We start from the raw sequence: 22313 nt of genomic DNA, 5'->3' as shown, positions 1-22313 counted from the left end.
TTATAATCAATAAATAAACCTGCTTTTTTATAAAATAACTCAGCACAAAGACACATTTAACGTTAATATCTAGCCCAACTAAGACTAATAAGTCATTTATTAATAATAAGAAAGTGTTCAATAACACTACTTACAGTCTCTATTGTAGGGTAGACACTCTGTTCTTGTCTACTATTTATTACCCTACATTTAACATCATATAACGTTCCTAAAGGATAATTTTAGAGTTCGTGTGTTTAAATCATTACTCGTTAATGAAGGGAATGTTTGGTTTAATAACCGCGGGATAATTGCGGCTAAATTGTTTCCGTGCGCGATAATGAGTTGTTTGCATGATATCTTAGCTTTGTAATTAAAAATTGTAGTAAAAGAAAGGTTTTCGTGAACAATACTCGTTCTGGTTTTTTTTTATAAATATTTAACGACGCACATAAGGCATTTGGGCAAATAACTACGATACCTTTTAATTGTTAGTCGTAAAAGTCGAAATTTAATATAATTGTTTTGTTGAATTTATAATATTTGAGTAGGATTTAGACTTTCAAATTTCCGTTTGTCTACAATTTTGTGAAAAATTCTGTGTTTCGTCAAAACGCATTTCTAGATATACGTATTACTGAATTCTTATTAAGCATCTACCCAAATTTTTTTTATTGAGTGTAGCAAAGCTTCATTTAGTCGATGCCGATACAGTTCTATATATTTATAAAATAATTACAGGGTTTAGTAGATACAAAACTTTTCATTATTTAATGAAATAATAATTTCCAGCCACGATATTCGGCGATGAAAAGCATCTGATTTACAATAATAGCATGTGTTTTCTTAATTTCGTTATATACCATAACATTTTTACTTAGCATTAGGCATTGAAAAAATAAACTAATTACTAACTAACTACTAACTCACGTGAGACTGATCCTAAATTATCGTGATTCATGTGCACTTTTTACTTTTTGTTTTACATGTATCCTTTTTTTAGTTTAGTTTGTTTTTTTTTCTTGTTTAGTTTTGTCTTAATAACTATGTGTAATATGTATTTTTGCACTTCTCACCTACCATATCTAATTTAATACATTTTTTTCTCTTCTCGCAGTGGTAGCTTGGAAGAGATCTCTCAAAAGCGATAAGTCCACCAGTTGCCCTCCTTTTAATTTAATTATATTCACTTTATATTATGTGCACATATATTATGTGCAACGAAGTGGTAATAAATAAATATGCTAGATCAAAAGTGCATTTAATTGTAGTGACCATCTGTTTGCTCAGTAGTAGACTCGCTTTAGATTCGGATAGGGCAACAACATATTAAAAACGTTATGTCTTTAGATAGGTCGAATTTATCTCAATTGAAAAAAAACATTCTTTAATATTAAATTATTCCTTAGACACCTATAAACGCGTTTATCTGCGAACGACCCTTTTGCTTTTGCTGCATTTGTAGCAGGGCAGAATTGTTGTATGCATTTATTAATTAAGCTTTAATAATAATAATATACAATCTGATTATTGGCATCATTTATTTCAAAAATCTTAGATGGCCTATCTATATATTTATTTCCTTTTCAGAATATTAGAATATATATATATATAATGTTGACGCAAAATATTTACGACCACGCATTCGTTCGAAGCGATAGCAAATATTTACCGTGAATTTATGACCGAAGACCTATACTCGTACACATTCAGGCAATAAACTACCCGACACAAAGCAAGATTGCGATCTTGAATACGAAACTAGTACAACTATTCCACGACAATAGATTTTCCATTCAGATTTGCATTTATAACTGAGGTAAGTGAAAGTAGGGAAGGTTTAAAGGATATTGTGAATTCTTCTTCTAAGTAGTCTTCATTACTGAAGGCCGAGCCTGTCTTGAAAAGCTTTAAACAATACTCTATCATCAGCTTGTGTTAGTAGATTAGAGATGTTCAGACGCTGAATACGAACGACCCCGATTTCTCTAGCCATCACTGCTCCCTACCATTACCTATTGTTTATAAGGTAGATGCTAATAGTAATCGAATCACGTCATAATATATGGGTTTTGTCCTCTGAGCGCATTCGTTTATTTGGTATTTTTTTTGCAGACAAATACACCTTCTTTGATACATATCGTAAATTTTGAGCGGGGTTTTGGCGCTGCGTATCTTCTACCACATTTACCATTTGATCGGATTAATACCTGTAGCTGAGTTTAAGTCGAGGTAGAATACGAAATTCCATCCGTATCACCTCGACGTCCGTCGTTCCATAACCAAGCGCACTTTACCCCACCAGCTGCGCATTTAAATATTTTAAGATAATAATTTCTAAAATGCCGGCAACGCATTTGCGAGTCATCTGGCAGAGTGTCCAAGGCAGGTATCACTTAACATCAGGCGGGCCCGTTTGGCCCCTGTTCTATAATAAAAAAATGTGACAATCACACGCAATTCTATATTCTTATATTTTAACTTATATATATATAGTTTACATTATAAAATCATTTAAACCGTAAAAATAAGTCACTTTATTTTGCAACATATTTCGAACGTTAATGTTTTCTATTTTCGTATTTGCGTCTAATTTTCCACAAAGATACTATCGCTAACTATTAACTGAGCAAACTTCGAAAATCGGAAACTACTCATTTGGGCTCAATAAAACTTAATGTTCCGTGCGAAATAGCAGTTTGCTTTCCCAAATTTACGTAAAAGTTTACACTTGCTAAGTTTGCGGTAAGTTACGAGCTTTTAGAGCTTTTGAGACGTTCATTTTGGATCTATTTATAAACAGAGCTTTAACCTGTTTTGTGCAAAGTATTATTCACGTGCAAAGAAATGTCATGAATGTATTGGGAACGATTATTTTACCCTGCGATTAACTGTATCGTTAGTACATACAGAGAAAGCAATGGAAATAAAGAAGGTTTACAAATAAAAAGGCTTTATTCCTCGGATTTACAATTAATTATTCAAAATATGACTATCGCGACGTTTCGCGTGTGTCAACCCGTGGCCATTGGTGTAAAGCACGCGAAACGGTAAATTCAATATGATATTTAGTTTTAAGTTTAAAGTATTTTTCTATTAAAATCTGCTATAGTTCAGATTATTGCCGTGGCAGAAAGAGGCTGTGAGACAGAAGACTCCTTTCAGACCTAGAGTCTGGTGAAAAGTCGTAAATAGTCCAAGCCGAGAGGCCAGTAGACACATCATGATAGCAAATCGCTGCTACTTTGGCATTAGTAAATATTTTCGATCACGATATCTCAGAAAGAATCAAACTTGTTCTGTATAGAACTCGGCTGCAACCACTGCTTCCTTATGCTTCTGAAACCTGGTCTTTTAGTAAGCAAGACGAGCAAGCTCTCCTTATTTTCGACGGGAAGACTCTTCAAAAAAAATTTGGTCCTGTTTGCGACGACGGTGTTTTGCGTATTCGCTTCAATAAAGAACGATACTTGACGAGAAACATTGTCCAATTAATAAAATGCAAGACTCAAATTGTTGGATACATACCCGAGGTACTTACTGAACTCACAACCTGATGGCAAGAGACGACCCGGTAGACCGAGGCGGCATTGGTAAGGTGGAGTTGTCAAGGACCTACAATCAATAGGTGTTCGAAGTAGGCCGCAAGACGCACGATTGTGATGGCAATAAATACTTGCGGAGACTAAGACCCAAAGGGGATGATGGGGACAGCCGTCGATGATAAGTTCAGCTTAGTAGCGATTTTAAATCGCCTCCACAGCCTACCAGCCTTATTTTCCATTAAAAAAAAAATCTTTATTTTCTATTAAAACAGACTTGTTGTTGATTATGTTTCTTATAGCTAACTATCGGGTACTTAAATTGGAAAAACGTGTCATAATCTTCCATCAGGACCATATTTCAAATATCGAATAATTCTCTAAGAATAATAATGACCTACTTTCGCTCCCAAAAACTTTGCACGTCGTGAAATATTAATGGCCCATAAAATTCCCCTGTCCCAATAGCGTGCCCCCAAAAGGACGCCATTTTACGCTGGATTAAATTATACGACTTTAAACCAAATTTCGACACAAGTGATTTATTACTTTTACAAAGATATCTTATGACTCGTATACAATCTCCGAAACCTCAATGTGTTCATTGACTTGAAGCAATTGATCCACTGACTTTACCTCAATTTATTTTGGAGTGCCTACAAGGTTTGTGTTTACCCTCAATTTGAAGAAATCAAATCAAAATTAATAATGACTTATGAACATTAATATAAAATTTATGTGTACCACCCGTCAAAGGGCGTAGGGTGGGTGAGACCTGGCAAGAAACCCTCCACCACACCAGGTTTTTACAGGAAAAGTGGTATACAAATTTTCAGTAGGAAAATGTTGCTTATGTGTTAGCAGTTAGGCACTGCAAACCAATATTAAGACAATTACGGGTCTCATCATCCCTAATGCACTGAGACAAGTGATTCTGATGATCGCGAGTGGCGTGCTAGCCGCAAGTCGACATATCGGTTGGGGCTTTTCAAGACAGGCACGACCTTCAGTAATGAAGACTACGAAGAAGATGAAGACCAGTTTTAAAGATAAAATGTTTCTGAGAAACGTTGATAGTTTAGTTTATCAGAATCCTGGCTGTGCATGGATTTTTCATTTACGTGCGCTTTAAACACTCACTCACTAAAGGAAAACATCGTGAGGAAACCGGCATGCCTTAGGGTAAAAGTCGACCGCGTATATTAGGCACAGAAGGCTTTGACTTGCCTAGACCATGACCATGAATCAGATATAGAAATCTGAGGCCTACAAGTAGGTTGTAGCGCTACAATTTTTTTTAGATTGACCAAGCGATACTTTTGGAATTTTGGAGTCCATTAATGACCATAAAAAATCTTAACAATATTCGTAGAATAAAAGAATCAGAAATTGACTTGAATCTACAGATAAGATTTAGAAACTAGATTTACAGCTTTGTCTGTCACTGTCAAAAAACTTCAACTCAATTACAACTCAACTAAAACAATTTGTATTTTTCTGGTTATGGTATCAATGGCGCTACAACCTTTTATAGGTCTGGGCCTCAGATTTCTGTATCTGTTGTTAATCTAATCGTCAAGTAAGTGATCAGCCTTCTGTGCCTGTCACACGCCGTCAACTTTTTGGGTCTAAGGTTTCCTCACGATGTTTTCCTTCACCGTTGAAGCCAATGTTAAATGCGCACATGGAAAGAAAGTCCATTGGTGCACAGCCGTAGATCGAACCTACGACCTCTGGGATGAGAGTTGCACGCTGAAGCCACACTGCTCGCTAGTATTTTGACAAACCGATGTCAAATTTGCGCAAAGTTTCTCTTCTGAATCTCATTCATAGACTTCTAGCTAGGTATATGAAATAGATAATATATACTAAACGCATATACATAAGATTTTCTTTGAAGACGAAAGTGCAGTTACAGAACAAAGAAATAATGCTAAAGCTTTTGATTTCCGTCCAAATATCCGCATAAAATGTCACAGCTACGAAAACAAATTCGTTCACTGAACTTATAATTGTCGTTTTGCTTTAAACTTAGTGCAAGCTTGCATGATCTAATCCAACTGTAAAATAAAAGGTAAGAATTGGTATACAATGAGCGCAAATTTCGGAGAAAGAAAATACTATTCCATGTTCAGGTTACAGTGTAAACTCTATATTACTATATAACTCTATATCCACTCAATTAACTGTGCTTATTTTGACGTTACAAAGAGTTGTCGTTTAATGGAAATTTCAATTGAAAAATCTATATAGCAAACTTTTCCGCCTTAGCTTTCACGATCAGCCCGGAAATAGGTATATTAGTCTGGCGCTGTCGGTAAAAGCCTGATCAACTCTGCTCCTCAGCATAATGTTGTGCCAGTGCCAATTACAACCACAGTACCTACCTTGTTCTTTGAAAAAAAATTGTTATCTCTAATTCTTTTTTATTTTATTTTTTTTATCTTTGATTATTGTTATTGAGTGTGTTTCTCTATGAGTTTTGTTCGTAATAAATGTTATGTCTATGTCTAAATATTCGTATTTAACTATTTTTATTTGTTTTTTTTTTAAGATTTTCCATCTTCCTCTGCCTGTAGATTCTTTTCTTTATTTCTCCATATTGTGGCCATAGTACAAGGTACAGATACTAAATCCAGAGCCTCTACCCACATCAATTATCTCTATTGCGCGGGTACAACTTTTTCGTATACACAGTGATTTTCTCTCACTTGCCATGTTTACAGTTGGAAAGTTTGTGAGAAACTAAGAATATGATAACGTATAGATATCCAAGACTCCTACTAACAGTATGTCTACACTTACAACCAATCTCGATTTATAAACAAAAGAAAGGATTTCTCAAAAAAATCGGGGAAAATGTTATAAAATTTACTATTAAATCTGTTATGGAAGAGCTGATAACCGTGTCACATGTATTTTTTACTTAAAAGGGTTCCCAAATCTTACAAATTTAGTTTATAATGCATAAACACATTTTTATTTATTATTTGATTATTTTAAAAATACAAAATTATATGGTAGCTTATTATTGTAAATGATATTATTGCAGGAGCTAGAGCCAACACTTTTTACACATTTAGAATTTACTTCTGCATTTTATATATGTTTATTTATTATTGTTAAAAATATATACTTATTATTTTTAGAAAGGTCTCACTGTACCATTAACTTTACGTGGATGTTTACGACAAACCCAGGCAGGGTCGCAACGATCAGTCACATACCGCAAGGAATCCCGTACAGTCGTTTTATAAAATAAAACTCACCGCGAAACTAGACAACACGAGTTGCTATTTTCAAAAGACTATATATAAAAATGCATACAAAAATTAAACCATATAAGCCTTTGTTGACTGTAAGTTAATTTTATAAAAACCACTAGTTTGGTAGTGCAATACTTTTTAATCTAATCCACTCGTTAAAAATTCTGAATAAATGAAAAAACCTCGTTACATTAAGTTACATTACAAAAAATCCATTCCCCCAATTGTGTGAAGGAAACGCAATGTGTTGTCACGCTTCATATCAGTTAATGGTAAAAGCAACAGGCAGAAATCAATTAAACCCTTTTTCCCACATTAAAACTTCCAACTGGTAAACGAGGTCGTTGCTGAGTTTATTATTTTGCAGACAGGTTCCCGCCTGATTCAATTTATTCTTAAACTTAATATCTATCTGAAATTCACAGGCAAAAATCAATGCATCCAATACAAACGGATTCCCTTCTTCAGTATCGCGTGTCTAGATACTGTTAATGCCGGGTGCTGTAATATGCCAGCGCTCTGGCAATCGTCTCAGCGACCTATGTACATTAGGACTGTGTGGGTTGACGGCTTCCGCCACGCGATACTAACCCATGACGATCCCTGCTACCTCAGATTGAGCGCAAAACGAAGGCCTTATTCAACGGCCAGCACGCAGAAGCATACAAAATCACGAAACTCACGACTCAGTCCGACCAACGACGAGCTAGAGGACTGCTTGAGAAAATTGCAGCTAGTCGTCACTGACGAAAGAAATGTGGATGAATCTAGTGTAGAAAATCTACAGCTATCAGACGTGAATGATTCCGAAGACGAGCTAAGAAATCCAACACCACCACCATTAACCGAAGCCGACACAGGACAATTCGAAAACATGAAAGCTATAAGAAGTAACCGCACAGCGAGAACCGATGTCAAAGAAGACACCGAACTGTGTGACAGAGTTTTACAATGGCTGGATTTAGCGGGAAAAGTTGAACTTCTAAAAGACGACAACGTTGAACGAATGGCCCAGCCACGTCACAGTTGGCCCGAAATTCAAAAACGTAATTTACTCAAATCGAAAACATCAGCGGATTTAAAAGCGAGAGAATCAAAGCATATAGAGCAAAAAAGTGGCCCAATCGATCGACATGATATTTACGTGACAACAAATACGATCGAGAACTACGCACGACAGTCACGAAATGCAAAAACACGACAGGATGCCAAAGTGAGGGAGAGAAAGGTCAAAGACGTGAAGGCAAACATCGCCGAAACTCGAATGAAAGTGGCAACCGAGAGAAATGCCGTGGAGAAACAGTATGCCGAGTTAGTTAGTAAGAAATTAATACCGGACATTGGCAAAGTCAAAAAACAAGTACATATATTTATGCCCGAAGCTCTACCAAAGCGTCGATCATAACAAGCAGAACGCAAAGTCTACTTTCACAGAAACTTTAGTGAGACAGTAATTTACCAATATCTTTTTCATATAAATGTAATTTGCCATTTTTTTTTTTATTAAAAATTGAATTTGCGCATTGTTATCTAATATCAATGTTCACGATTTAAATGTTTTTGCAATATAATGTATTTACTTTTTCGCAGTTTTAATTATATACCTACTAAAATTAATCAAGTCAAGGTAAAATTGAGGGAAGTGCAAGTGCATAACAAATACTCAAAACTAGTATTTTTTATGTAATAGGAGACAAAGGAGGCTCTCCAGATATAAAGTGAAAGTGCGTTGCCTTACCTTTCAATTTATGTACTTACAGATATAGTTAACATAATAATTTTATATACATATTATTGAAGTGAAATTTTTTAACGAATCAAACAAAGATGAGCAGCGTTTTTGTCGAAGAAAAGGGAGGGAGCGATTGAGAGAGAGTGAAAAAGGGAGATCGAGAAAAAATACACCCTGTTGGTTGATGTATTCGTTAAACAAAAATTCTAATATGTAACTACTAAACTAATTTCGTTTAGTAGTTGCATTTTAGAACTTTAGATGGCAATTCTGTCGCATACTGGTACATCTATCTATCTACCTTAGTAATAATGAATTTACAATGAAAATTCACTTCTGACGTGTACTTTATATGCAGTCACTTTATATATTTTAACTCCCATTAAATTAAAGCAACACTTCCATTCATACTTTTTTATTAACAGTTATTTTAACATTAAACCTGTTTTAAAGATTCAATCACAAAGATAAAATATTACCTAGAGCACCAGAAGAGTGTAATAGTACCGCTATTAACGTATCTCTTCCAGGCAACACAAACATTAGTTTTTGTGAGAAGTGTAAAACGACGTAAAAAGCTTTACTTACCCCAAACCCAACTGTAGAAACATCTCTTCCCTGAAATCTTGACCTGAGTGGAGGATCAAGCGGCTGCCCCGTATACCGCGGCACAGGCAGTCCCAGGGCAATAACTCTAAAGTTTTCATCCACTCGAACTAAACGCCATTTTGATATTTCTTCCTGCCCGTGTTCCTGTGGAATATAAATTAACATTAAATATATTCTTATTATGAACAAAACTAAACAAAAGCTTATTTTGTTAATGTATAGGATTTGGTTCAGCTAGTAACAATTAAGATTGATTTTTTTTATGCTGAATGGCTTATACGCAATTCATTATAACATTAAAGGGTTTTTTCCATACTTATTCATGAATATATACAAAATTATATTCTAACAAACTATGTTTAATAAAAGTCCTTTCCACAATAATTCATGAGCTTGGGAGCAATACATACTATATACATTACACCCACAGCCAATTAACTACTGTTAAATAATGAAAAGTAGTGTCTAACTACATAATCTATAACAAAATCACAAATGCAAACAACAAAAACATTTACTTGCAAAAAACTCGCACAAAAAAGTATAAATGTACATATTTAGATATACAAATATGCTATTAAATTGTTTTACAAATAAAGTTCACATATACTTACATTTGATACTACAGACCATACTTCTTTCTTTTTATACCATATGAAACAGTTGCTACAAAATAAGTCAACAGTTATAAAAATACTTACCTCTAGTAATTTATCATATCTGGATGATGGTATTAAAAATCTGCCATCCTCAAGATGCATTTCTCTGTTTTCTAGCAAATTATTTAAGACTGGCAAAACATTTCGCTCAGCTTTCTCTATGCCTTCTATAACAAGAATTCTTCCTTCTGTAGCCGCGCGGACTGCACTCTAATAAGAAAAAAAGCTGTATGATTATAAATGTGAGGTACCACATTACATTCTATGTAATTAGCCAACTTTGTAGCTCAGTGCAGCTTATTAAAATGTAGTGAGGGTTTACCATGAAAATCAGTCAGTGTTTGGTTTCTGTAAAAGGTGATGCTCAATCCAAAAGTATGCTTAGTGAGAAAATGAAATACTAAAAGGAAATATTTATATTAATAGTACATCAAATAACTACCTGATCAAAATATTTAGCAGTCGAATTTTGAATTTCCCTTCTTTGTTTCAGATCAGCTTCTGTGGTATCTCTTGAGAGGGCCACATATTCCAACTCTCTCTGTGTTAACTCCAAGTACTGCAGAGCTACTTTTCTTCTAAAAATAAATAATTATGTTAAAAACCTCTCTCTGTTTCATTGATAATTTTATAATAAATGATTCAAAGATCAAAGGTTAAGAAATTTTATCATTTCTCAAATTCTTATATCAACCTTTTTGTAGTGTAGTAATAGTTAATATAATTATTTATTCTACAACTGAAGCTTGTTGTTATTAATACTATTGAGAGATGGTATGGTAACCATCTAAAGATGAAGTATGTAGAGTGGCATTGGTATAGACTGGGTCAATATAATATTGATGAAGAAATGAGGTTAATATAAATTTAAGGCTGTCTGAAAAAAATCTACCTGCTAGGTCCAGGTCGTCCCAAAAGAAACATGTCCTGACCAAGTAAATCTTTTTGCATCATCCATCTTAGGTTCCGAAGAGCACTTTGTGATAGATTTCTTAATTCAGAAGTCTCTACAGTCACTGAAAACAATCACAGCAATATTATTATAAATTATATAAAAGTCAGGTTTATAGAAACATAAAAACTGATAATGGATTAAGTTTCCATAAAATTTAGTCTAACATTAGTGCCAGAGTTAGGGGAATGATTTTATCAAACTTAAACTTGAAACTAAGTTTAATAATAAGAGATGTTTGGTAGCCAAAACTTGTGATACTTACAATACTTCCTAGGTACATATTCTATTTTTTTAGGCGATCTAATTGCTTTACTAACATTTCCAATAGTCACTTTTCCTTCGTCCGAGTAAGCGCGAACAAAATTTGGTTGCAATTTATGTGTTTTACGACCATTTAATATACGAATCAAAACATCTATTCTTCGCACAGTAACTGCCGGATTAAATACCATTTTAAATTGAAATTGACCGAAAACAATATTTTAATGATTTCTATTAATTTCTTTTCTCACATGATTTAAACTAGTTAGATAATTATCAGCTATAAATTAATTAATTTAATGATAAAAACATTTCCGCAAGTCCAAAGTTTACTTTTTGTGTGACAACTGACAACTACTTTTGACAAATGATATACCAGTTTCGCGGTTATATTTTGCGCGTTTATACTCTATCTGTATCAAATCTAGAAATGTAGGCGATAAAATAATATAAATTGAGGCCTTACGATAACGCAGAAAGGTTGTTGACACCTAATGATAGATTTTAGCATTTAAGCATTAGCAATAAGGTATTGGAGAGAAACGTATTTACCCAAATCAATGTTACAAAAATGTGTGTGTGTTGATCGTGTTTTTAAAGTACATATATGCAACTTTTATTTTTTTAGATCAATTCAAACACAACTTTTCAACAAGTTATAGGCAGCGGCACGTAAGTCTAGCGCTGGCCGATACGTGGAGGGGATTGCTGCGCATGTGTACTCCCGCGCACGCAATACATTATATGCCACTTTTATTAATGATTACCTAAATAACGATATTAAGCTGAACGAAATGTGAAGGACAGCTGCTGCGCATGATTACTGTCGCGCATGTAAGCGATATTACCTATCTATAAGATATAACAAGACTGTAAAAAAGTGTCTGTACATAGAATGTATGTATTTTTATGGGATGTACAAAAAATTAAAACATTATCTTTTAATTTGTAATCTTTTATTAATCTGAATCAGAGAACGGTATCACGCCTTCAATGGTCTCGCGACAAGGCCTTTTGCTTACTGAGGGCCCGGGCTCAGGATTGCTTCGTTCGTCGGCACTAGCGTCATCTTCATTGCTATCCTCGGAACTACCTCCATCGACATGAATAATGAATTGGTCCTTTATCAAATCCACGACATGATCACTCTTTGCATATTGCTCTTCTATATCCTTCACCTTTTTACACAACTTTTTCTGGCGTCGGGACGTGACGACCCCATCGCCCACTGGTGAAATAACCTGTGACAGAAGTTATTTCACCAGCGCAATCAGTCAATCCCTTCCTAGTGGGAGTGCCATGCTGTTGCCTCCTGCCTTCAGCCAAACGGGCAGGCACGACCGGGGCAGTACCACTGTCTTTCAGAAAACCGGCGTAAAGTGATACAAAAGGTTCGCCTTCTTGTACTCGCGTTTCGTGCGGTGAGAAAGATTCCCGGAGCCCATCCCCCCCCCCTCTACAAGAAATATGAAGGTGCAGAAGAATCAGAATATCTCTCCCTCCCTCTGGGCGTCCACCACCGGGACACTCAGCACCCGGTGGTGGACGCACAGGCTGCCCTTCGTATTCTGGGGGGGGGGGGGCAATTCTGCGCTCTTTAAAAAAAAAATATCGGTCTCGGGGCAAACGGAGCAATCCAACAAAGGCACCCCCATCCACACTCGCCGTGGACTTCACAAATATTAGGGGGCTCAACTCCAACATCCACGCTGTCCACTATCATTTAGAGACTGCGAAGCCGGCCTTGCTCTTTCTTACCGAGACTCAGATTTCCTCCCCGGCTGATACTTCTTACCTCTCCTACCCGTGGTACAAATTGGAACATTCATTTGTGCCGCGGGCTGGAGTTTGCGCGTACGTCCGAGAGGATATCTGTTCTCGACGCCTCGGGACGCTTGAAGGAAGGGACCTATCTAACCTCTGGCTGCGCGTAGACTGCGATGGCCATCCGCGATTCTACGCATGCCTGTATAGGTCCCATAGCGGAAATACCGAAACTGACCGACTCATTGAGCACATCCAAATGGCTACAGATTCCCTGCTCGAAAGGAATCCTACCGCTGAAATCGTGATACTTGGCAATTTTAACGCCCACCATGCCCATTGGCTCGGCTCTGAAACCACCGATAACGCGGGAAGATCCTTTCACGACTTTGCTTTAGCCTACGATTTGACGCAAATTGTCCCTGCGATTACGCGAATACCAGATGTGGATGGTCATAACCTTCTTTATTGGACCTTCTGCTGACTTCACATCCGGAGACCTACCAAGTCTCTGTTGACCCGCCATTGGGTTCATCAGATCATTGTGTGGTACGGAGCATTGTGCCGCTCACGCGCCCTTTACGGCCTAGCTTTGCGGGCTGTCGCCGTGTGTGGCACTATAAGTCAGCAGATTGGGACAGGATGCGGTCTTTTTTTGCGTCCTACCCTTGGGGGCCCATTTACTTTTCGTTGAGTACTCCGGATGCCGTCGCTGACTCTGTCGCTGATGTGGTCCTGCAGGGCATGGAACTTTTTATTCCATTCTCTGCGGTGCCGGTCGGTGGCAAGTCCCAGCCTTGGTTTAGGCGTTCGTGCAAAGAGGCTTTGCACCGTAAGCGTGAATGCTTTAAAGTCTGGGCAGAAGCGGCGACATCCTGTGATGCGGCTATCGGCGAACGTAAAAAAGCATACAATTCAGCCTCTAGGTCCTTCAAACGGGAAATCGCTAAGGCAAAGTCAGAGCATATTGCCAGGTTTGGTGAGAAATTGGCCCACCTTCCTTCGGGGACTCGAGCCTTCTGGTCTCTTGCCAAAGCTGTCCAAGGGAATTTCTGTCAGCCCTCTATTCCACCACTGCATAGGGAGGATGACTCACTGGCCCATACTGCAAAAGAGAAGGCCGATCTTCTAGGCTGTCTCTTTGCGTCGAACTCAACTTTGGATGATCAGGGGAAGGAACCACCGACATTATCGACAGCTTTGATACATCCGATCCCTAAAAAAGGCGATCGCTCTGATCCGTCCAACTATCGCCCAATCGCAATAACCTCCTTGTTCTCCAAAATAATGGAAACCATTATTAACGGCCAGCTCTTGAGGTATCTAGAGGGCAGCCAGCTGATTAGCGATTCTCAGTACGGCTTTCGTCGTGGTCGCTCAGCTGGTGACCTCCTTGTATACCTTACACTTAGGTGGGCAGAGGCAATTGAGTCCAAGGGGGAGGCGCTGGCGGTAAGTTTGGACATAGCGAAAGCCTTCGATCGGGTGTGACATAGAGCACTGCTCTCGAAGCTTCCAGCCTATGGGCTCCCCGAGAAATTATGCAACTGGATTTCCAGCTTTCTCGCTGATCGGAGCATTAAGGTCGTCATCGACGGAGCATGCTCCGACCTTAAACCCGTCAATGCTGGTGTCCCACAAGGCTGTGTCCTATCCCCGACCCTGTTTATTCTGCATATTAATGATATGTTGCAACTTAGCAACCTTCATTGCTATGCGGACGACAGCACTGGGGATACTTTTTACACGGGCCGGGCAGGTATTTCTCGGGCTGTTGTTGATGAGTGCCGGAACAAACTTGTGTCTTTATAAATAATGAATGTACGCAATCGAAAACCGATCAACCGCTATGTTGGAATCATCTCGAGAAAGTCAAGTAGAACAATATAAAAAAGGTTGCTCAAATGTTCCCATGTAAGGAACATCTGATTGATTGTAATGCAACGTATACATTCAACAACTTATTTCTTTTTTCAACTTCCTAACTCCGTTTCGGAAACGAATAAAAAGTTAATTCACGATTCCGAGATTGGGAATTTTTACACCCCACAACACAACAGTACCTCGTACCACCCTTTTTTTTTCTTTTTGAGAGAACTTTTTAGCATTCAACTGGTTGAATAACGTAAACCGTACAGCTGATCGCATGCGAAACGCCCACGAGTTGCCTAAATCTGCCTCAACGCCGCGCCACTAGCGTCATCAAGAGGCGTATTGTAAACATTTATACAATTAGGCTTTTATTCTTGTCTTAACGGCTAAACCCGGAAGTTACGCAACAACTTTACCTTCAGTGCTTAGTAGCAGACTTGTAATTACAGTTGAAAGCCATAAGAAAAAAAAACATTTTATGAAAGGAAATGAAATATAATATGATATAAGATAATAGTAAACAGAGTGATACTCTATTTATAGATATTGTAAGAAATAAGTATAAATAAAAAAACTATTTTTCACATACGTATATACCTCTATTTTTTAACTTGCTATGTATATGAATTTTTGTACAGTAGATCTGATACCATAAAAGTATAATTTTAATAACTTAATATTTAACATTCATCAATGATAATACTCATATGTAATACACACATACCCAACACTTATGTGTGATTTAAAAAATGCCTTTACTTTTATTCTAATATATAAATTTTAATCATTTTCTGGAGGTTCTTCCTCTACCGGTTCAATCTTAACACTAACAAAGTCAGTGGGTTCCAGATCATATTCTGGATCAACCACCTCTTCCTTACACACCACTTGCGTGAAATGTGGTTTCTCTTTTGGAGTTTCAGTCTCTTTCTCAGGCTCCTTCTCCTCTTCTGACATCTGGTCAGCTTCTTCAGTATCATCAGTGTTTTGGTCGAGATTCTCGGCTAATTTCAGTCTCTTTGTGAATGTTACAAAGTCTCCAACCACATTTGGAGAGTCTTTCTTCGGAGGGCCAAAAATTCTGGTCATAGTAGTCTCATCTATTTTCAGATTGCATTCTCTAGGCTCCAATTTTGAATAATACTCCTTTATGTTGACTTCAGCCGCATTTAAACCGTGACGTTTGCGAAGGTGCTTCACAATAGTGCGTCGAACCATATATGATTTCTTGCAGCACTTACACTGTAAAAGTATAAATTGTTATGGCTAGTGACGTATCTGCCTCAACAGAGGAGATACAGTGTTTTTACGTTATTATTTATGTAAAGCACTGTTACACCATTATAGTTCAGTAATCAATTTGATATATAATATGACAAAATTGAACTTTTGTAAATAACCGAAATGATATTAGTTCCCATAACCACCAATTAACACTTTCCACTGACTCTTACATATAATATGGCTAATACAAGTATATTAGTCCAGGTTTAATATTAAAATATATTCCTAATTTTTATAATTATAGGAAAAAATTATCTCTGTTTAAGTACATTATCACTACAAACTATATGTTATATGGTATTTAATAAACACTTACTTTAAATGTATTAAGGTTGCTATGCGTCAAAACGTGGTACCGTAGTGCTGCCATACTCGACACCAGTTTGGGGCAAAGGGGACATGTCAATTGTCTGTTACCGTGTATTGTACGCATGTGACGTAACATATATCGCTCATCGTGGTATTTTTTATCTGAAAAGAAATAATTTTTATTATTTATTTAGGAATGTAGTAAAATAGACCATAAATGTATAATTCCACTTAATGTATATAGAGTGTACACATATTCTTTTTGTAACAGAATATATTTTGTTGTTTCTATGAAAAAAATCGAAAATCTATGCATTTCAAGAACTTTATTGACTTAATGTCCTATAACCCCTAGATGCGTTCGGTCTTGAGGCTCGTGTTTCACCTCGCTCCAAGTGTTTCCGGCTCTCTTTGCCTCGTCCGCAACTGTTCGGCGCCAGGTTTGTTTGGGACGGCCACGCTTCCGCTTTCCTTGCGGATTCCAATCAAGCGCCTGCTTGGGAATATGATTGAGATCCCTTCGGAGTGTATGGCCTATCCAATTCCATTTGCGTTGCTTGATCTGCTGGCTGATCGGGGTTTCTCGACAGCGCTCCCAAAGTTGCTCGTTAGAGATCTTTTCAGGCCAGTAGATGTTCAGAATACGGCGAAGACAGCGGTTAACGAAGACTTGGAGTCGGTGCGAGATGTGTTTGGTGACCTTCCACGGTTCACACCCATAGAGCAGCACAGATTTGACGTTGGATCCGAATATTTTAACCTTGATTCGACGCGTCAACATCCGTGACTGCCATATAGGCCGAAGTTATGCAAAGGTTCTGGCCTTGGCAATGCGCGAAGTGATGTCCTCTTCTGTACCTCCAGTTTCAGACACGACGCTTCCGAGGTAAACAAATTGTTGAACGCTTTCTATGTCCTCTGCACCCACCCGCATTGGGGTGCGATTCTCAACTCCAACACGCATTTCTTTCGTTTTCCGGGTGTTGATTTTGAGTCCCGCAAATCCCGCCTCGCGTTCCAGGTCGTCCAACTTAGATTGCATGTCGCGGTGCGTGTGACTCAGCAGACAGAGGTCATCGGCATAATCCAAATCTTCTAAGATGTTGGTTAATCCCCACTCTATTCCGCGACGCTGGTTCTGATGTATGCGATCCATAATCCCGTCGAGAACAACCAGGAAAAGTAGTGGCGAGAGTAAGCAGCCTTGCCGGACGCCTGCGTGCACTTGAATATCGTCTGAGACGAGACCATCGTGAATCACTCTACAAGAATAGTTCCTATAGCTGGCCTTAACTAGGTTAATTATCTTTGGCGGGACACCAATGTTAGAGAGTCGCGACCATATGCTGCTCCATCTCAACGTATCGTAAGCTTTTTCGAAGTCAACAAAGGTAAGATAAATCTCTCTCTGCCATTCTGATGCCTGTTCGAGAATGATACGAAGAGTGTTAATTTGGTCGGTACACGAGCGGTTAGGCCGGAAGCCAGCTTGTTCTATGCGAAGGAGAGGCTCGACGGCTGCAGACAACCTGTCCAAGATAATTCTGCAGAAAACCTTGGAAGGGGCCGAGAGCAAGGTGATACCTCTCCAATTGCTGCATTGGCTTAGATCACCTTTTTTGGGCACAGTAATAAGAAGGCCCCTATTCCAGTCCTCCGAAAGCTTCTCGCTGGCCCAGATTTTCCCAATCAAAGGTGTCAGCGTGTCGACGGTAGTAGCCAAGTCCGCTTTTAACATTTCTGCGGCTATTAAATCAAGCCCTGGTGCTTTACCAGTCTTAAGACCCAAGACCGCTCTCTCCACTTCATCACGTGTAGGTGGTTCGATATCGATGTCTAGTGGCCTGGGTGGTGGAAATGTGTCTTGCATGCCTCCATGCGTAGCTGTGGGACGAAAGGTTTCCTCGAACTGTTCACGCCAGCGTCGTAGTTGCCCTTCTGCTGTTACGATAAGTTGACCGTCTTTTGATTTTAGAGGCTTTTTATGCTGACTTATCTTTCCTGCCAAGATTTTAGTCGCTTTATACAGTTCTCCCATGTTGCCGGTGTTAGCGGCAATTTGAGCGTGGTCAGCAATACCGTCAACCCACAACCTTCTCTCCTTTCGCGAGCTGCGATAGATTTTCTTACGAATCTCCCGATACTGCTGTCTGAGGTCGGCTTGTAGTAGTTCGTCGTTAGTTCCTAGCAGTTTTAGGTGGAGTTCCCTACGGTCGTTTATCAGCTGCCAAGTAGCTTGTGACATCCAATCCACGCGCGAGTGCTTAGTATGACCTAAGACAAAAGAGCTGGTCTCTGTGTAGGCCACTTTGATGCGTTTCCACTCTCCGTCTATTGAGTCATCGTCGGCGTGAAGTCCGGTGAAGCGGTTACGAAGTTCAAGCCTGAACCTGTTCAAAATTTCAGGATCTCGCAGTTTAGTGACGTCAAACCTTCTTCCAGCTCTACCGGGGGCACCAGCTAGTCGCGCAACTGCAATCTTTAGTCGCATTTCGGCTACAACCAGATGGTGGTCGCTGTCAATATCAGCGCATCTTCGGTTTCGGACATCGGAGGAGTGACGAGCGCCACTTCGAACTGATCGCAAGGTGGTCAATTTGGTTTTTCGTGAAGCCATCAGGGGAGTTCCATGTGTACTTATGTACATCTCTATGAATAAAAAGTGTCCCACCGATGGTCAGGTCATGGTGTTGGCAAAACTCTATAAACCGTTCACCATTCTCGTTCCGTACTCCGAGTCCATGTTTGCCCATGTTGCGCTCACAGTTACTGTTTTCGCTTCCCACTTTTGCGTTAAGGTCTCCCATGACGATCACAATATCTTGTTTCTTAGTACCTTTAAGTGTGGCATTTAGAGCGTTGTAAAAGTCATCCTTGATGTCTTCCGCAGACGTGTTGGTGGGAGCGTAACACTGCACAATGGAGATCTTCCGTGCTCTTGAGTTGATGCGGGCCCAAATGATTCGGTCTGAGATCGGTTTCCAGTCCAAAAGACTTTTCTTTGCGGAGTTAGAGAGGAGGAAAGCGACGCCATATTCAAGGTCGTCATCCTCATTTTCCTTCCCGGAGTATAGAAGGCCTTTGGACGTTCTCAGTTCGCCAAAACCATTTCTACGCACTTGACTTAAACCAAGTATTTGTAGATTATATCTAATCATTTCTGCTTGTGCTTGTGCTAGTCGAGTGTCGTTACTTAGCGTTTTTATATTCCAAAAAGCAATTCGTGTCCGTGCCAAATAATGCCATTAATACCAAAGGTCGTCGGTAAAAGATCGGTCCGGTTTCTCACTGTTTCGGTTTCTTGAATCGTTGGTTTTTCAGGCAAGCAGGAGATTAACCCACTGTGCCCTAGTCTGATAGTGGGGCTGCCACTTTAGAGCATCCAGACATGCTCGGTTTTATACGGGTTACCTCCCTAGTGAGTGGATTCTGTTTTAAGGGGCAGAATATTCGCCTTTTGCCCTGCATCCTCAGCTCATCTGCAGCTCTAGGTAGTGGGCACGCGTGAGCGTGGCTACAGTAGGTCCCAGGGTGGACGACTAGGACGTGGATGACTCGGACTGGTCGGGGTTCTGCTTATACTAGTGTTCCACTACGTAACACAGCAGAAGGTTTTTTTTGGCTTTTTCTAGGCAATGCTGACCTCACTCCATCAGCGATTCCCACCAACCCCAACTTCCCACCCCAGGAACTTTATATGTACATATAAATATATATAATCCTTATGGATTATTTTAAATTTTTAGTTTTGTAATTAAAAGTTTACAATTATCTTTTGTTTATAAATTCTTTAAATTATAATTTTAATCATTAAATATCTTACAAATTAATTGATATAATATGAGGATATGATATTGATTAAACAAGTGAAAAAAATCATTATCTTACCACAAACAAGGCATTTGACTTTGGTATTTTTCGCCGCATGAGTCTTCATATGCTCACGAAGTGAACAAGCACTCGTGAACAATTTTGAGCAAACTGTACATGTCTCCAAATCTATTAAAAAATATACATTATTTAATCAAGTTTTATGCCATGTGATTCAAAAGGCCTGCTACACACTTGAGAGCCTTCTGGCAGTGTGACTCATTTAACATCAGAGCCTCCTGCCCGTTGGTAATAAAATAGTGTTTAATACGAACCATAGACAAATTGCTTTAGGGCAAGCGTGACCCGTGATTATAGAAATAAATTTATATTTCTTGTCACGTGACAAATCTATGTACAAATTACAAATACACGAAAAATTGAAAAAATAACCATATCTTTTTCTGGTCTGGAAAGAACATCGTCACTTCTTTGCCATTACTTTGAGCCTATAGCATATGATAGCTTTAATTAAAATTCGAATAATAAGTAAATAATTATCGTCAATTAAATATTCCTGAACTTAGAAATTGCAGGTAATAACTTACTTTAAGAAAAATACTTTTTGAGCGGATTGAAGCTATGTATTATTTTTAAAAACTTATATTATTTACATAATTCTAAATTTTAAATTGTTTTCCGACGTTTCGCGTGCTTTTCAACGTGCGTGGTCACGGTGACTGAAGACAAAAGGTGTTAAATGTCAAAAGTATCACAGCTACAAAGAAAGTTGTATTTGTATTTATTGCCCCGAAGTTGATATCGACTAAAAGATGAAAAAGTGTTTTCTTAATGTGTAAAAGCTATGTTAACAAAAGACAATACTATAATAACTTACTTTCTCCCGTGTGTCTCCGTATGTGATAGGTAAGTTTGGACTTTTGTAGGAATGTCTGACCACAATATAGGCAAACGTAAGACCTATCTTTTGAATGAGTTCTGAAAATAAAAAATAAAGCCTTAAAAAATATTACCTTAAGTTAAACACACTTTAGCCACTAAGCAAAACTTTCCCATTGTTCAACTTTTAAAGGCATAATAAATCACATTTTTAACTAAACAAAAACCCCTTTATTTTTATCCATTAATTAGTTTATTATATATTAAGTAAGTTTGTATGTAGGTAGTGTAGGTAGTTCCTCCCGATGTCCATCGAAGTATTTCCGAACCAATGTGAGTTAGGATCCTTCAAGAAAAGATCGGGAAACGCATTCGTGAACCTTCTGCCATTGTCCATGGGCGGCGGTATCTATTAACATCAAGTGCCCGTTCTATAAAAAAGTTGCTACCTTTAGCATCCATTAATGCTTACCCGTTATACTAGACAAAAACAAAATGACCATTTTTACCTAAGGCCTCTTGGCTCTTGGTTCAATACTAACCTGGAATGTGATGTACAAGCCCCCTTATCGGCGAAAGTCTTAGGGCAATGCGGGCACGTGTACGGCCTCTCGCCCGTGTGACGTCGCTCGTGGCGTAACATGTTCGAGCGTTGCACGAACCGCATCGGACAGTACGAGCACGCGTGACGCGGTCCTTCGTGGATTTGTACGTGCTCGCGGAACGAGTCTTTCTTCTGCAATTGATAAAACATTTTATGGAAAAGATAAAATCTGGATATTTCTGTCTGATGTCAAATCGGGACGTCCATTAGTTAATGGAATAGTGCATAGTATTTACTTTAAATTTGCATTTAACTTTTGTTAATGTTTCTTTACTTGTTTGTTTAATTTCTATATTATATATATGTATGTACAAATTATCTTGTATTTTGAATGCATGTTATTTTATAACTTATAAATAATATTATTTATAATAATGAGGGTAGGATTCAAAGGCTAGTGCTAGGTTTGACTCCAGTATACTCCCGACAAAGTCAAATATCTATTGAAATTAAAATATAAGCCTTATTCACTCTATCCGTACTAATTAATTACAGTACACATGTATGATTCATCACAGCATAATGACAATTTAATTATCGTAAAATTAAAAACACTCAGTTTTGTATCGCGCAGCCCCAATATTTAAGCCTTGACTTGTTTAAGCTATCGCGGAATGTGCTTGAAAGGATTATTAATAATAGCGCTGAATCACCTGCATCATGAGCATACCCCACATACAAACCTTCACGGACATACCCTCACTTTTTCACCATCACACAACAGAGCCGAATTAGGTATAACTTTGTTAAATGTATCGAATAAATTT

At 38.2% G+C, this 22313-nt stretch overlaps 3 protein-coding genes across 5 annotated transcripts in view; 1 reads left to right on the top strand and 2 right to left on the bottom strand.

Annotated features, from left to right (window-relative positions):
- The window catches only part of LOC123709291 (von Willebrand factor A domain-containing protein 8), a 33239-nt gene extending 21903 nt beyond the window's left edge, over positions 1–11336 (bottom strand). Inside the window, exons 1-5 of the mRNA XM_045660500.1 lie at positions 11005–11336; positions 10680–10803; positions 10230–10365; positions 9830–9997; positions 9108–9272 (exon numbers count right to left, since the gene is read on the bottom strand). Coding sequence (XP_045516456.1) covers positions 9108–9272; positions 9830–9997; positions 10230–10365; positions 10680–10803; positions 11005–11194 — 783 coding nt within the window. The 5' untranslated portion in view covers positions 11195–11336. The remainder of the gene's footprint in view (positions 1–9107; positions 9273–9829; positions 9998–10229; positions 10366–10679; positions 10804–11004) is intronic.
- On the top strand, positions 1653–8363 carry LOC123709292. Of its 3 annotated transcripts, none has more exons than XR_006753711.1 (2): positions 1653–1798; positions 6671–6767. XR_006753711.1 is itself a non-coding variant. In XM_045660501.1 (2 exons), the coding sequence occupies exon 2, from the start codon at positions 7296–7298 to the stop codon at positions 8190–8192; it is 897 nt and encodes a 298-aa protein (XP_045516457.1). In that variant the 5' UTR covers positions 1653–1798; positions 7213–7295; the 3' UTR covers positions 8193–8363. The 3 variants fall into 3 exon arrangements, 2 of the variants coding, with proteins under 2 accessions (XP_045516457.1, XP_045516458.1); XM_045660501.1 differs by lacking the exon at positions 6671–6767 and adding an exon at positions 7213–8363; XM_045660502.1 differs by lacking the exons at positions 1653–1798; positions 6671–6767 and adding exons at positions 6875–6879; positions 7213–8363.
- A 3891-nt stretch (positions 11337–15227) lies between the features above and the next one.
- The window catches only part of LOC123709703 (zinc finger protein 568-like), a 15400-nt gene continuing 8314 nt past the window's right edge, over positions 15228–22313 (bottom strand). The window contains exons 6-10 of the mRNA XM_045661208.1: positions 21485–21678; positions 20941–21041; positions 20121–20231; positions 16240–16394; positions 15228–15881 (exon numbers count right to left, since the gene is read on the bottom strand). Coding sequence (XP_045517164.1) covers positions 15420–15881; positions 16240–16394; positions 20121–20231; positions 20941–21041; positions 21485–21678 — 1023 coding nt within the window. The 3' untranslated portion in view covers positions 15228–15419. The remainder of the gene's footprint in view (positions 15882–16239; positions 16395–20120; positions 20232–20940; positions 21042–21484; positions 21679–22313) is intronic.

The sequence above is a fragment of the Pieris brassicae genome, chromosome 5 (genome assembly GCF_905147105.1).
Source record: "Pieris brassicae chromosome 5, ilPieBrab1.1, whole genome shotgun sequence".
Taxonomy (NCBI): Eukaryota; Metazoa; Arthropoda; class Insecta; order Lepidoptera; family Pieridae; genus Pieris; species Pieris brassicae.
The sequence above is the reverse complement of the archived record's forward strand: the minus strand, read 5'-3'. Positions and strand labels throughout refer to the sequence as shown.